The sequence below is a fragment of the Cicer arietinum genome, chromosome 3 (genome assembly GCF_000331145.2).
Source record: "Cicer arietinum cultivar CDC Frontier isolate Library 1 chromosome 3, Cicar.CDCFrontier_v2.0, whole genome shotgun sequence".
Classification (NCBI taxonomy): domain Eukaryota; kingdom Viridiplantae; phylum Streptophyta; class Magnoliopsida; order Fabales; family Fabaceae; genus Cicer; species Cicer arietinum.
Window position 1 is genome coordinate 47,677,197 of NC_021162.2, and position 16,939 is coordinate 47,694,135.

Genomic DNA, 16,939 nt, shown 5'->3' on the forward strand with positions numbered 1-16,939 from the left:
TATTAATAGAATTTTCTTTTTATTATTATTATTGTTTTTTTATTATAATAATTATTAAAAGTTATATAATAATATTAAATTAATTATTTTAATTATTTATAACAATAATTTGTATTTTTTAATGTTATAATTATTTTTAAAATATTTAATAATAATAAATATAATATATCTAATAATAAATAACAAAATTCAACAATAAAAGAATATATAATATTAAAATAAAAGTATTTTTATTTTATTAAATAATAAAATTATTTTTATTTTATTAATAGAATTTTCTTTTTATTATTATTATTAAAATTATTATTATTATTATTTTTATTATTATACTAATTATTAATATACCCATTATTATTATTAAATATAATAAATATATTATTTTATCCACAAAAAATTCAAAAAAAAAAAAAAAAATTTCCAAGTGGGAGGTGGCATCCCCAAGATGCGACCATGTGTTGCAGTTAAAAAAAATTTCTTTCAAGAGGTCGCAGCCCCAGGATGCGACTTGCATCTGGGGCAAAAAAATAGGGCAAATTGGTATATTCATTTCAAAGTGGGATAGATTGGTATTAAAAAAAAAAAAAGAGGATATTATAATAAAAAACCCAGAATTGATCTAGTCTTTTTATTTTATTTTATTATTTTTGTAGCTTTGGTAACACAGAGGTTATAGTGTTGCTTGATATGATTGAAAAAGAATTAAGTGTCTCACAAAAAGTAGTAGTAAATAAAAATGCACCGTAATAATTGTACCACATAATTCTCTGAACTAAACTACTGACGAAGGCAGATACTGATGCATTGGCACATCAGCATACTAATTTTCTTTTTTTGTATTTGTCATTATTACTCTAAATGCAATATTCATCATTGAACTCAAGTTTTCACCTACTGATTTCTACCGTCACTTTTACATTCTTCCAAATAACAGTAATTTATTATATCATACATTAATTGAAAATTCACACTTAACAATAATTTTCAATTATTGAAGTTGGTGCAAGGAGAGTATGTGGTGCTGTAATATGTAAACAAACCAATTCATTCGAATCCTAAAGATTAATTTACAAGTCAATCAAGAGAAAGTGGAGCACTGCTCTCTACTTCAAGATACTGAGCGTGCAAGGAAGTTAATTAATTGTAGCACAATTTTTTTTTTGTCTGTAATTGTAGGACTATTTAAATACAAAAGATGTAAATACCAAAATAAAATAACTCCAAATATGTTATGTTTTCTTTACACAATCTCCAGGCTTTAACGAGGTAATTCAAATCAGTTCAATTAGAAATTATGTTACCTTAACTTGCAAGTAATCTTTGGTCTATACAGTTACACATTGGCAGTATCATAATGAAAGGCCAAAACTCTCGACCATATCTCGCTCCTTCGGCTGCAGCACACACTCACCAAACATGTCTTTAAGCTTTTCGTGCCGAGTCATCTGATCAAGAACTTTATCTTCAAAGTCCGCAGCCGAGCTCTTGGACTTATCGTTGTCAGCATTTCTAGCTGCAAAAACTTGTTCGGATAACCGATCTTTTTTTGCCTGTTTACAATATTTGTCCCATTCACTAGTCCCTTCAGTGATGAGATGGTATGTGTATACAACTCTCTTCTGTCCAAGCCTATATGCTCTGCTGATAGCTTGTCTTTCCACTGATGGATTCCATACAACATCAAGTAGCACAACCCTTGAAGCTCCAACTAAGCTAATTCCCTCGGAACAAGCTTTTGTCGATGCAAGGAGAATCTTCGCTTGGCAACTTGGATCATTGAAGCTATGGATTAAGTATTGCTTATCCTTTTTATCATCCTTTCCAGACATGAACAGCACTTCTTTTCCCAATGACCAATTAAAAACTGAGTTTAATTGGTCTATAATTAAGTTTAGAGTGTCGAGGTATTGGCTGAACACAAGAACTTTCTCGTTAACTGCATCACAAAGCCTAACAAACTCGACCAAAAACCTGGTTTTGACACCTCCATATGGGTTGAGTCTAAGATTTTCCAGCCGTTCCTTGTCTATAAAAGATTCTTTGCTTTCTAAAATATGACTGCATTCGAGGAAAAGAGACGGATGGATAGATGCCAATGCCATCTTACGCTCGAATTTAAATGGATTCTGAGGAATACAAATGTTGTCAATAATTTGCTTCTGGAAACTGTCTGGCTTCAAAAACTGGACACAATCCCTTAACCCGGGAAGCTTCTTCTGAAGGATGGAGCCTTTGTGAACATGAACAAAGGAATCTGTTATCAACTTCAACTGCTTAAGCTTATCATCAGAAGGACTTCCTGTTGTTTTACTATAAACAGGTTCCCAACTCAATTCTTTAGATGCTGCTTTGTGTTCCTGCTTCAGGCAAAACTTTTTGAGCTGGGGTGATAGCATGTTCGGAAAAGAAGGTTTTGCCAAGCTCAAAGTGTTGTATAGTTCAGTTAAATTGTTCTGGAAAGGCGTTCCAGAAAGGATGATTCGCTTCGGCGTTTGCATCTCTGAAAACACCTTCCAAATACCACTCCTTTGATTTCTTGGTGTATGGCCTTCATCCAACACCAACAAACCAGGAACTTCTACGAGATACTTTTTCATGTCATCATGTTCTCTTTTTCTTTTTCTCCTATCTTTGGTTTCTCCTCCTCCAGCTAGAATCTCATACAAGTTATAACTGATTCCAATAATGCTCTTTTCTTTGAACCACGATATCATTTTCACCATCCGTATCACGTCCACAGTATTCCCTGGATTATACAAATCAACTGCATCATCATGCTCTTTACCAGATAATTCAGGATTGTTCAAATTATGAAATGTAATTCCTTTGCCCCATTTTTTGAACTCATCTTCCCATGTAAGCAATAAACTTGCAGGAGCCACGATAACCGGCCTGCATTTCGGGAACACCTGCAAGTATGCCATGAGGAAAACAATCGTCAACCGTGTCTTCCCAGTACCAGGAGCATGCGAAATAATGCAGCCACCCTCGCTGCGAGGACCGGCATTCATCAACTTGCGAAGATCAATGCTTCCGGCTAAGTTTTTCCAGATGAACTCAAATCCTTCTTGTTGATGTGGATACAGGCTTTGTTTTTCTTCAGGAATTAGGTCCCAAACTGTGCCTTTATTGAGAGAGAAATGAGTATTTGAGTCATCACCATAAACATTGAACTGTGATCCATCAAAGACTGGGACATTTTCTCCACCATATGAAGCCCTTTTTTCATAACCTTCATTAGGATATCTATCAATCTGTGTCATGTACAATACAAGTATGCAAATGTCAGTGCCTCTTATCAACATATCTCATAGTCAAATCAATGCAAACATACAACAACTAAGGTTTTTTTTCCTACTACTACATTGATAATTAATGACAGCATGATGGCACACAATGAAATCAAAGCAAACACAATTATATGGAAACTAAATGAATCTCACAGCAATGAATTGTTGTTTTACTCTTTAGTTTTCACATAACATGAAAAAACAAAGGAGCTCAAATATACTTAACTACTACTATTTATCATCAAAGTTCTCTATAGTATAGATAATAATCAACACTCAACAGTGAAAAGAAACTAAAATTAAAGGTCTCAACAACTAACTTGATTTACAAAAATCTAATCAAAACCAAAATCAAAAAATTAATCAGGTTAATTTTTATATAAATCGACATTAAACCAAGCTTACCACTGGTGGTGAGATATATTTCATCTCTGTAACAACCCAACCACACAATTTGCAATACTCCCCGATATCTTCTTCAAGACGAATGTCGTGTTTACAACTAGAGTATTGACTGTCCATTTTTTCTATAGCTTCATTTGTTCCAATATTGCCAATCTGCAGATAGTAACATAACACACAAAGTTAATCAATGTAACTGATTTCTTTTAACAAATCTAATCTAATTGATTATCTTATACATATCATTTAGAACAAAGTTTAAGCATATAATCAATATATTAAAAAAATCAAAATCAGCTTAAGCATTAGCCCTTCACAATAGTTCACAAACAAAAAATTTAAAATGAACATTACCATGGATTTAGCTTCTTCTTCTCTAAGCAACATACTCATTTCATTCCACAGCTCCTCTTCCTCTTCCTCCTCCTTGGTTTTAGGCACTTTTTCTACTTTGTTTAGACTCCATATCAATGGACGTGTCTCCTTAGAAGCCAGCGGTTTTGTATCTCTTCGATTAACATTGTCATCCTTTCTCTCCAACACCATTGAATCACGGTCATTGGTATTCTTGTTTCCCCAATAGCATTCAGCAAGCATTTCAACTAATTGCAACTCCTTTCGCGTATATAAACTGCTCTGTGCCGTTCGATAAATACTTTTGCTCTCCGTCGATTCCTTCTTCTCACTATTCCTGAAGTTAACTCCACCTTTATGATCTTTTATCTTGTTCTCCATCTTTTTCTGTTTAGATGAATTCATCATATTCTCACCATTACTGATGTTAATTTCACCTTTATGATCCTTTCTCTTGTTCACCACCATTTTCTTTTTAGATGAATCCATCATCTTCTCACAATTACTGAAGTTAATTTCACCTTTATGATCCCTTCTCTTGTTCTCCATCATTGTCTTTTTAGATGAATCCATCATCTTCTCAACAGTTCCAACACTTAAACCTCTTCTATATTGTTGTTTTCCTTCTTCATTATCACCATCACTCACATTTTCAGATTTTACTTCCACCCTTAATGATTCTTGTTGTTTCTCAATCTTTACCTCTTCAAATTTCCTCTTACAAACTTCACCCTTTTTAACCTGCACTTTTTTCTTCTCCCTCTCTTCATCATCAACATCATCATCGTCATCACTCACATTTGCAGATTTTACTTCCACCTTTGATGATTCTTGTTTCTCAATCCTCGCCTCCTCAAATTTCCTCTTGCAAATTCCACCCTTTTCAACCTTCATTTTTTTCTCCTCCCTCCCTTCTTCTTCTTCTGCATTATCATCAACATAAGACGAACTACAAGAACTATCTTCATCACTATCAGAAACTTCATTCACCTCATCACCTCTATAATCTTCATCACTAGTCTCATCATCATCATCAGAATCAGAATCAGAATCGGAATCCTCAATTTCTACATCACTCTCACCAGATTCATCAACAGTAATAGGATTATCAGACACCCAACCATAGTTTTCATCTTTATCACCAATCTCATCATCACTACCTTCACTTTCCTCACTCTTTTCTTCCTTTTTAACATCAACACCCCCCTCATAACCCTTCACACCCCCATTACCAACATCATCATCATAAATGTTACCAAACTCATCAACTATAATCGGATTATCATACACCCAACCCCAGTTTTCACCACCAAAGCTTTCATCTTTACCACCAATTTCATCACTTCCACTACTTTCCTCACTCTTCACTTCTTTTTTAACATCAACACTCCCCTCAAAAATCTCCACACCCCCATCATTATCATCATCATTATCATCATCATCATCAATGTTAATCACATTAGCATCTTTAGGCAGCACAAAAGGTTCCTCTTTTACCCTTCTTTTACAACCAAAAACAGAGCCCAAATCACTCTTTCTACCCGTTGATCTTTCAAGTGAAATACTACCAAACAACGGAACATTCTTGCTACGAGTTCGGCTTGAAACACCAGCCATATCAAAACAAGAACCAAAGAAAAACTGGCCTTTTATTTTTAATATTCCTCTGTTTGATTTGATTGTTGTGTGTTAATGGAACTAAGAGAAAAAGTAGGAAAAGGTACTGAAAGGAATGAGGTTAAGAACAATAGGAATGTGATGTCATATAAGTTAACCAAAGAAAGATCACACATGGAAGAAGAAGAAACTTTAGCACGATGTGTGTAAGAGGAACAGAGAGAGAAGAGAGAGAAAGCGTAATAAAGTGGAGAAAGAAAACAAGGAGAAACGGCACAAAAAGGGGATTGCTATTTACGTAGCGTTATTATGGCGCCAAACTAGAAGAGGAATCGGTCACTGAACACAAAACTAAAACAGTCTAGGATCTTGACTCTTTATTTTTCCTTTTTTAATACTAATAATAATCAGTCAAATAAATAATACTATTCCTTTTTTTTACTATTAATTCATTTAAGAGGATCTCATCAAAATAAATTGTATATTTAAGAGGATTTTCAGTTCAATCGTGGATTCGTGATTATTAATTTTAACACTTGAGTTTTTGATTTATTTAGTAAGTTGAGTTTTTGATCGGTAATTGATTTTTTATTTTTTTTTACAAGTTAGATTAGTAATTAATCATTTAATCAATAATTAATGTAAGAACAATACTATATTCACGATACCATATATTACAAAGAAGTTACTAAATTTAAAGTGATCAATAAACAGACATATTAATCATACATAGATGTGATTATGTGATGCCTTCTTGAAGCATATTTTTGAGATGTACAATATTTTCTTTACTATAATAATGTTAAACTTTATGTTTTTAAAATATATACGAATATATGATACTAATTTAGAGGAATTTGATTGTGTTTTTTTGACTTGTCTTTAAATATTAATTAATTATAATTGTTTAATATTATTTACACTCAATATTAATGCGATCGTAATTTGATTATATTTTATTTACATCCAACATATATTTTTAGTTTTAATTTGTTCCGGTCTAACCTATCCAGAAAATTATATATGACTTTGATTTATTTACTCAAATCTGTATATGCTTTTATAAAATAAAATAAAAAAAGTGATCAGGGTAAATATATTTTTTCCTGCTTAAATTTAGGATAAGTGAGTAGTTAGTGTATTAAAAAAAATCACATTCTATTTTAGCAATAAATGATATGAAAAGTAGTGCTATTAATGAATTGGAAAATGTACCATTTAAAGCGCGTACACATGTTTTTAAGTTGTTCAAATTTATATTTTGGGGTGAAATAAATGAAATTAGGAAAATTTATATTATTTCTGGTTTGGGGTTTATATGTGATGATGAAATTTTTATAAAAGTATTTTATCGGTGGTTGGTGAATCGGAAAAAATTCATCTATAGTTTAAATTCCGAACGAAGTTAGAATTCAACGAAAATTTTTAAATAGGAGTTTTATACATTAATTGTGATTGATATATGCTGCAGAAATATTTTTCAAAAAAAATAATATTTGTTTCTCCAGATAATAATTAAATTTTGTTGCAGTAAAAGTTATTATTTACGAATAATTATTTAATAGATTTCTTAATTATGAAATTTATGTGTTACACGTTAGAATAGATATTTTTCTCCAAAAAAATGTGAGTGATTTCACTAAGTTAGTAAGATATTTTTTGTGGTTAGTATCGAAACACTGAATGTTAGCTTTTGTACTCCCAATTAAACTTGTACCTCTTAATTTGTTAAAAATTCAATTTTATCTTTAATAAATTCATTCACGTGAGTGGTAACAAAAAAATTACTCCAAAATCTCACTCAACGAAATTTTCGGTAGGTTTAATTTTGGCAAATAAATTTCCGATAGTTATTTGTAATACCGGAAATTTGGTCAAAAAAATTTCCGGTAGTTACATTTTCAATACCGGATTTTTGAAAAATCCGGTAGTTATGTTTTCTTCACCAGAAATTTCAAAAATCCGGTAGTTAATAATTTTTTTTTTTTGACATAGGGATGGAAAACACACAACCAATATTTATAGATTTAACTGAAGCATTTACAACCGATCCAATTTTTGAGTCACGAGAAGCTGTCATATCATGGGCAAAAGAGATCGGCAGACAAAATCGAGTAACAGTTATCATTACTCGATCAGACGTAGAGACTGGAAAGAGAGGAAGAAAGTCAAAATTAATTCTTGGTTGTGATAGAGGTGGACAATATAAGTCAAATAAAAATAACACAGGTACTTCAACTAAAAGGTGTGAATGTCCGTTTAAACTTAGATCGAGACCATTGGAAAATGCTGAAGATGGATTATTAGTTTAATTTGTGGACTTCACAACCATGAGTTAGTAGCTACTTTTGATAATAATGCATTTATGGGACGCTTAACAAAAGAAGATAAGAAACATGTTGATGAGTTGATAAAATATCACGTTGCACCGAGACACATCTTGTCATCTTTGAGAGATCGAGATACGGAGAATGTGACTAATATCTATCAAATTTACAAGCGACGAAGTACATACAGGAAGAATTTAAAAGGACCTAGAACTGATATGCAACATTTGTTGAAGTTACTTGAAGCTGAGAAATATACTTGTTGGAGTAGGACTCATGAGGACTCCAACGTTGTGAGAGATATGTTTTGGACGCACCCATATTCCATAACTTTGTTGAACATGTTCCCTCTTGTATTGATCATGGATAACACCTACAAAACCAACAAGTATAGGTTACCATTGTTTGAAATTGTTGGTGTAACTTCAACTAGGTTGACATTTAATGTTGCATTTGCTTATATGGATTCTGAATGTCAAGACAACTTTTGGTGGACATTGGAGAAGTTAAAAGAGTTGTTTGTTTCAAACACGTCATTTCCTTAGGTGATTGTGACTGATAGAGAACTTGCTTTAATGAATGCAATTGAATTTGTATTTCCATCTTCAACAAATTTACTTTGTCAGCTTCATATTAACAAAAATGTTGGAGCCAAATGCAAACAATATATATTAAAGAAAGACATGCAAGAACCTATTCTTGAGTTGTGGAGGAAAATTGTTTATTGTTCTGAAGAGAAGGAGTACGAGGAACTTTTGCAAATTTTTGAGCAAGCATGTGTCGATAATATTATTTTCTTTGACTACGTCAGAGACACATGGTTGAAGCCGCATAAGGAAAGATTTGTTGAAGCATGGACCAATCGAGTATTGCATCTAGGAAATACTACGACTAATAGGTATGTCATTAAAACTTCACATTTTGTATTTTATTTTATGCATGATATATGATTAAAACTTCACATTTTGTATTTTTTTTGTTTAAATATTAGGGTTGAGTCTGCTCATTGGTTATTGAAGAGATTTTTGGAACACAATAAATGAGATTTTTGTAAGGCATGGAATGGTATGAATGACATGTTGAAGTTTCAAATTATTAAGATAAAAGGTTCATTTGAGATAAGTAAGGGTCGCAAAGAGCATATACACAACAATCCATTATTTGAGAAATTGACTTGGGTTGTATCCAAGAAAGCCTTAGGTGATATTGTTCATGAATACAAGAGAGTCAGCTATGTCGGTAACAATAAAGATGTGTGTTGTTGTATACTTAGAAACACTCATGGATTACCTTGTGCATGTGAGTTGGCACGATACAAGCTGAAAGGTGTTCCAATCCCATTAGATGTTGTTCATATAAAATGGAGGAAATTAACCATGAATAGTGATCAAGAGGAAGAACAATTGACAAATGATCCAGAGTTGGACATTACATCGGAGATGAATATAATTTGGAAAACATGGAAAATACTTAATGTTGCTGGAAGAAGGGCATTATAAAGCAAATTGCGTGAAATAGCATATCCGGAGACAACATCAATGTGTGCACCAGTGGATAAAATCAAAACAAAATGTGGTGTTAAGAAGAAAAAAGACAATAAGCCAAAGGGATATGACGTATATCGCGACCCATCATACTTTGAGCATGTTGATACTCAAGTCTCCCAGCAAGCATCCAAACAAGTCTCCCATCAAGCATCCAAACAAGTCTCCCATCAGGTTAAAAAATATTTCCACGAGTTTCCTCCTTTAATTCATCCATATATTGAAGACATAGTTAATGTTAAAGCAGATGGAAACTGTGGATATCGTGTTATTGCTGCTTTACTTGGTCATGGTGAAGAATATTGGAGCATTGTACGTCGACAGTTGGAAAACAAGGAATGTCGACAGTTGCAAGAAGTGATATAGTCTTTACTTGTAACTGAGTTGGAAAACCAAGCCAACGAGAAATGGATGACCATTCCTGATATGGGTTACGTGATAGCAACAAAATATAATCTTGTTCTTGTTACATTGGCAAAAACTTTTTGTTTGACTTTTTTTCCCATTGAGGGTGCACATAATGGAGATTTGTCACGTGATCGTGTTATCAGCATTGGTTTTGTTAACGAAAATCATTGGGTTCAAGTTAAATTGAAATTTGCATGTCCGTTACCTCCACTTGCATGGCATTGGAAGAAACATCGTAGTGATGAGTCCACATCATGGGCTATCGCTTATACAGGACGTCTTCAACATTGGGGTTCTATAGATTTAGAAAATAATTCAGATTATATGTCTTTGGCAGATGATTGACACTTTTGATTTGTAGGTTGCTTTAAATGATATGATTGACACTTTAAATGTTGTTTTCAATTTAGATGATTGCCACTTTTGTTTTATGATGCTTTAAATGTTGTTTTCAATTCAGATGATTTAAATGTTGTTTTCAATTTAGATGATTGCCACTTTTGTTTTATGATGCTTTAAATGTTGTTTTCAATTCAGATGATTTAAATGTTGTTTTCAATTTAGATGATTGCCACTTTTGTTTTATGATGCTTTAAATGTTGTTTTCAATTCAGATGATTTAAATGTTGTTTTCAATTTAGATGATTGTCAATTTTGTTTTTAATTAAGTGTTATATGATGCTTTAAAAGATATGATTGACACTTTAAATGGTATGTTTGAAATTTAGATGATTGATACCTTAAATAAATATTAAATACAACTAATACAACTAAATAAGTCGTGAATAATAACTCTGAATAATAAATAAGTCGCGAATAATACAACAAAATAAGTCACTAATTAAATAAGTCTGAATAATAAATAAGTCGCGAATAGTAAAATAAGTCTGAATAATACAACTATAATACTACTGATAATCTCCTCCTCTAGAAATGTGTAAAGCTCTCTCTAATAAGACATGCATATGATCTTCAGGACCATCCATATGTAAGTCTAAACTCTGCTGTATAAGACCACCAATTGCGTGACATCGTGTACACCTAGTACCGGGACCAACATCATGACTATGACCAGCACTAGGACCAGGACCAACATCAGCATCATAACTAGGACCAGCATATGCAGCAACATAAGGGATCATCCGAGGATGAGATATCCTATAATACCACTGGATGTGTCCCTCAATACACTCATGTGGATATGCAGCTGGGTGCAATTTAGCTCGAAGTGATCGTACAAAGTTCCGGTACATACTCCATTCAACGTCAACATCATGTACAACAAGCATCAGTGGTGTAGGAGGAATGTGTTGAGTATACCCAAACTGTCGAATGCACTTCTCTGGTAAATACGGAACCATCATGGAACACCAACGAATGTATCTTGTAAACAATGACACAGACTGAAATCATGTCATAGAGTTCTCGTCGTAATTCAGCGTCCAGATAATATCAGTATCCCTCAAAGCATCCAACTTTGCCCTGTAATATGCAACGTTCCCAAATGTTTGTTTTGCAGTCCAACGAAACATCTGTGGCATCGAGGAGATAAGCTCATCCATATCCCGTTTACAAATATTAGGAAAATGTTCATAAATCCAAGTCTGTAAATAATTGAAATATAGTAAAATTATTAAGGTGATGAAATAATTAAAAATAATAATAATAAGTATAATAAATATAATAGTACTTGAAATAAAGATAAATATCCTCCAATCTGTTTGGTTGCAGGCAATGTACTATCTCTAAGATAGTCATATAACATAACAAGTGCAGCTGGTCCCCATGCCCATTTACCACAAGTATCAAGGTCTTGAAACAAAAAAAGATATTTTGCAAATACAAGGGTAAAGCTTTTATCAGCTAGAATGGTACACCATACCAAATGAAGTATGTATGCCCTCGCTGCACAGTCATATCGTCCTTCATGAAGTTTCTTGAAAAATACCTCTTTCAACCACTCAAAACTATACGAAGCACCTCTATTGGTCCTAGTTTCAGTGACAGCTTCATCATATGCAACTCCCAACAAATCAATAGCAGCAGCAATTGCCAAATCTTCATTGACATTTGCGGGAGGTGTGAAAAACTCTCCAGAACATGGGATGCTCAAGAGACCCCTAAAGTCGTCAAGAGTAATAGTCATTTCACCGAATGGCAGGTGAAATGAACTAGTCTCTGCGTGCCATCTCTCAGCAAAAGCAGATATCATATTACCATCAATCATATGCAAACTACATCTTCTCAGAGGAAGTAATCCAGATATAGTAATCCAATGATCTATTTGAGCAGGTAATCGATATCTGATATAAATGAATTTATCTTGCTTTTTGCCATTTGAAACAACTTTCAAGGCACGTCTATCCTGTTTAATTAAAAATAACACACAATTACAAATATATTATAATCTTATACTACAAATATATAATATGTAATAAAATAAATTATTTACTAACCTTTCCATTCCACACATTAATTGCAATATGATGCTCATAATCTTTAAGGACAGAAAGATCATAAGGACCTCCAAGAAACATGGGTTCTTCAGGCTGGTGTTGCTGACCATGTTCATCATCAAACTGTTGTTGTTGTTGCTGCTGATCATGTTCATCATCAAACACATGATCTTGTTGGGGCTGGTCATTCTGTTCTTCATCAAACACAAAATTTTGCTGGGGTTGCTCATCCTGGGGCGCCCGCCTTTCTTCATTTCTCTTTCTTCTTTTTTCAACAGCAGCTCTCCTATTTGATTGTGTAGGAGGTCGAACTCGAGAATGATCAACGTCAGTTTTTGCTCCTCTGGTCCTCACTAACAAAATTCAATAAAAAAATTAAAAAAAATTATATAAAACAAAAAAATTAAGAAAATATACACTGTACCGGAAATTTCAAAGAGGAATGAAATTTTCGGTGAACATACTGGAAATGTGAAATTTCCAGTAGTTATAAATGCATACCGGAAATTTCAAATGAAATTTCTGGGAATCCATCCAGAAATTTCAAATTTCCGGTATTGAAAATATATACCGGATTTTTCAAATTTCTGGTGACCCTTCCCGGAAATTTCATTTTCGAAATTTCCGGTATGCATTTATAACTACCGGAAATTTCATTCCTCTTGAAATTTCCGGTAAATTTTTTTCCCTCAATACTTACTTTTTCGGATTTTTCAATGTGGGGGTACAACTGTTTTGATTTTTCATTTTTGTTTTGTTTTTACTTATTTTCTTAAGGTTATTTTGGGTATTTCAATAAAAAAAATTTACTTAGGGGGTATAAGTTTAATTGGGGGTACGAAAGCCAACAGTCTGAAACACATTACCCTTTCATTTTTTGTGGTTAGTATCAAAGCACATTATCCTTAATCATGTTGGTATATGAAAATACCTTTATATAATTTGTGTGGTGAAGGATGCAACAAGTTTACATGATATTGTATAGTAATTGTTGAAACACACATAATAAAATCTTTTGACTAAAATTAAAGTTAACAATGCATGATATTGTGGTTAGAATTCACTTGGCTGAAAAACCATAGCTCTCTCTTCTCTCCCTCTTGAAACTCTCAAATTTTTCGAAATGTTGAAAAAGAAATCTCCACATTTAGCCTAGATGAAAAGGGATTTTAGGGGAGGTCTTAGAAGAAGATAGCTTTGCATTGTTTTTTTTTTAATCATTTTAAACTCGAGAAAAGGCAACAACCCTCCTCCTCTCATTCCCTATCGTGGCCAAAATCTAGGGTTTTGATGTTATTGAAAAACAATCCTATTTGAAATGATGTGTTGGCCAAAAATGGCTTTAAGTATTGTAACTTGGGTATCAAAAAATTTGTCACTTAAAACCTTCAATGGTGTAGTGTGTTAATGTATGCTTTAAAGGATAAAAAGTTTTTTCACCTCTCTTTATTTGGTTTTGGTTTAAACCCTAATGCGTGTTTGAAAGAGAAATTTTGCTAATGAGTTTTTGAAATAATATGATTCTTATGCTCTATTTGGATACTTTAAAATGAGCGAAATAGAATGAAAGAAAATGGAGTAGAGTAGAAAGGACCGAAACAAAATGGAATCGAGTATTCATTCCATTATTTGGTTATTTGATGGTGGAATGGAACATAAAAGTAAGATTCTATCCCATACACCCAAAATTAGAGGGGGAAAAATGAGGAAAGAGGATGGAATGGATTCCATCATTTCCCACTCCATTCAACTCATTTTTTTAAAATCCAAACACTGGAACCTCATTAGTTATCATTCCATTCTACCTTATTCCATCAATCCAAAAAAAGTCTTAATTTTAATGAAGAGGAAATGTGTTGAATATGATTTAATCTTGGAACTTTGATATTTTAAAAAAGGTTAGATAGTCCTTAGGTTTGAAAAATCAAACCTTTTAGCACCTCTTAGAGGTGGGGAGATTTTATGTTGAAATTATTGAAATGACATGTTTATTGTCTTATTGTAGTTAGCGCTTGATAAACTCTTTTGAAAATATTGTTAATACAAAATAACTACGAAAATATTTAAGTAGAAAATATTTCAAACAAAAATGTTTAAGTTTTGGAAAATTTATTTTAGAAAAGGTTACTTTTGAAAACAAGTCTTGAACTATTGATGTTTTATTTTTATATAAGAGATGTGTTTCAAGTTTGCATGGAGAAAAATAATCCTCGAGATAGCATTGATCTACTAATTCGAATGGCTTGAACTAGATAAGGTGTGAGAGAACCTGATGGTTTAGCAGTGTTGTGAAAAAATGTACTTTTTTTCCTACTCATAGAATATGTGTTTGGATGATGAGTGTTATTGTTGTTGTTAGTGATTGTGTTGAATGTATTTGAATTGTGTTATCATTATATGCATAGTGTGAAAATGTATGATAATGACGTGCAGAAGTTGAGGGCTTTCACTTAAGAGTTTGGGTGATGTGTTTTTAAATGTGAGAATTTGAAACAAGTGTCAGGGTGACATATATTCACGATAGGTAAACGTGTTTTAAGTAAAGTATACGGTGGTACTGAACATGTATATGCCTATGGGAAAATTCAAGTGATATCCTAAGATGGATCTTCACAATCCTATGGTGGATATTATAGTTCTAGGGTTAACTATCTCATAGGATGGACCAATACCCACAAGGAAAATGGTGTTATTCAAGAATCATGCACTTTGACATATAATCATCATATTAGGGTATGTGGCTTTTGGGTGGGATAGTCAGTGTATGTGGCTTTTGGGTTTGGGAAAATGAAATGTGATCTTGAATTGGTGTGCTAAATGTTCATATGTTGCTAAAAGTGTAATATATGTTCATGTTGTGGATATACATATATGTTGTTTTCAATTGGTGACTCTTTTGTGTGTTTTTGTTCGGGTTGAATGTTATCATTGATCAGTGGAAGACAATATTCACTTCAGTTGAGTTCACGATGACAATGGGGAAGTGACTAGAGTTGGGTTGCTAGCTGGTGCAGTTTGTATTGGAGTTGGGTTAAGGGTTCCATATCGTTTATAGTTATGTAATATATTAGTTTTATGGGTTTTTGCTGAAGTTTTGTTTATTATTTATTTTAGAAGTTGTTTAAGACTATCTTTTAGGGTTCGATAAGTGTTTTGTTCCTATAAAATTTTAAAATTTCTGTTTAGGCCCTCTAAAGATATCACATTTTTACTCCCTATAAAATTATCATGCAAGCAGATTTAGTCTTTACTAGAATATTACCAAATATTTTTGAATGAGTTTTTAACAATCATGTTTACAACAATGAAAAAAATTATCCCTATAAAATGAGCTCATAATTGGATTTCTATATTTGTGTTTTCATTAGTTTTACTTTTAGTTTATAGCGGTTAGAAAATTAATATTAAATTATTCTCTTGTTAAAAAAGTTCAAAATCATTCAAAAGTATATTGAAATTCACGTAGAGACTAAAATTTCTTGTCTGAATTTTGTAAAGAGTAAAATGTGATTTTTTATTTTTTGGACTAAAAATTATTTGACCCTATGCTTTAAAAGTAAAGAGAACAACGTAGTGTTGTGATGATCAATGTATTTATTTTGAAAGATTATCTGTGTTTGACTTTTGCATTACAAGTTATGCATCATGATTTTGAAAAATGATGTGGGATTACTCTAATTGTTAGTTTTGAAAAGGAGTTTTATAAATAATTTTTTTACACATTTTATAAAGACTAAAAAGAGTAATCCTTTTATTGTGCATGCAGACTTAGAATTTTATCCTTAATGCTCCAAAAATCGAGGTATTACATAATTAGTACAAAGTTGATCATCAAATAATTTAACCACATGATTCAAAAATGTCTTAAATTTATGCTCTTCCCTCATTGAGTGAATTGAAATTGTCAATAATTGTCTCAGAACGAATGCTTGCACTAATTTTCGTGTCATCATAAACTATCATGTTTTTCACTAGAAATTCAACTTCCATCTTGTTTCTTAACTCGGCCATGATAATTTTCTTTGCTAAAAAAATATCTCTCATTTGGAGGTGTAGAAACTGGAAAAGTCATAACAAGGTGGAGTAGTCTATCAATCAAGTAGTAAATTTCTATCATTTTAGTTGCAACTAAACATGAACACATTTCTTGAATAGTTGATAAATTCTTCAAATTTGAATATTGATGGTTTTCAATCATAAAATTTCAAAATAAAAATTTCAAATTAATCTCCTCTTGCACGTTGAATTCCGTGGAATAACAACTTTCAACTAGAGTGCAAATATTATCAATGTTAAAAACTTTATAACTATTCTTAGGTGTCAAAGCACAACTTAGATTTAACAAATCAATTGCTTGCTCATAAATTATATTCAACTTTTGCAATTGTTTACCATTGATATTAAACAATATTTGAACTCTAAAATAATATTCTATTGTGACCTAATCTTCTTGAAGACGAGTGCTTCCACATCTTGTTGAATGAATCTCAATATCACGTTTTTCACAACAACAAAAAAACTTCACTTTAGTAAACAACATTCCC

General features: G+C 32.3%; 1 protein-coding gene across 1 annotated transcript; it reads right to left on the bottom strand.

The window, feature by feature from the left end:
* Positions 1 to 1,086: 1,086 nt before the first annotated feature.
* Positions 1,087 to 5,939, bottom strand: LOC101491973 (SNF2 domain-containing protein CLASSY 4). Its single transcript, XM_004516210.4, has 3 exons — positions 4,044 to 5,939; positions 3,693 to 3,845; positions 1,087 to 3,251 (listed from the first exon to the last, which is right to left on the bottom strand). The coding sequence occupies exons 1-3, from the start codon at positions 5,658 to 5,660 to the stop codon at positions 1,347 to 1,349; spliced, it is 3,675 nt and encodes a 1,224-aa protein (XP_004516267.1). The 5' UTR covers positions 5,661 to 5,939; the 3' UTR covers positions 1,087 to 1,346.
* Between the last annotated feature and the right edge of the window lie 11,000 nt (positions 5,940 to 16,939).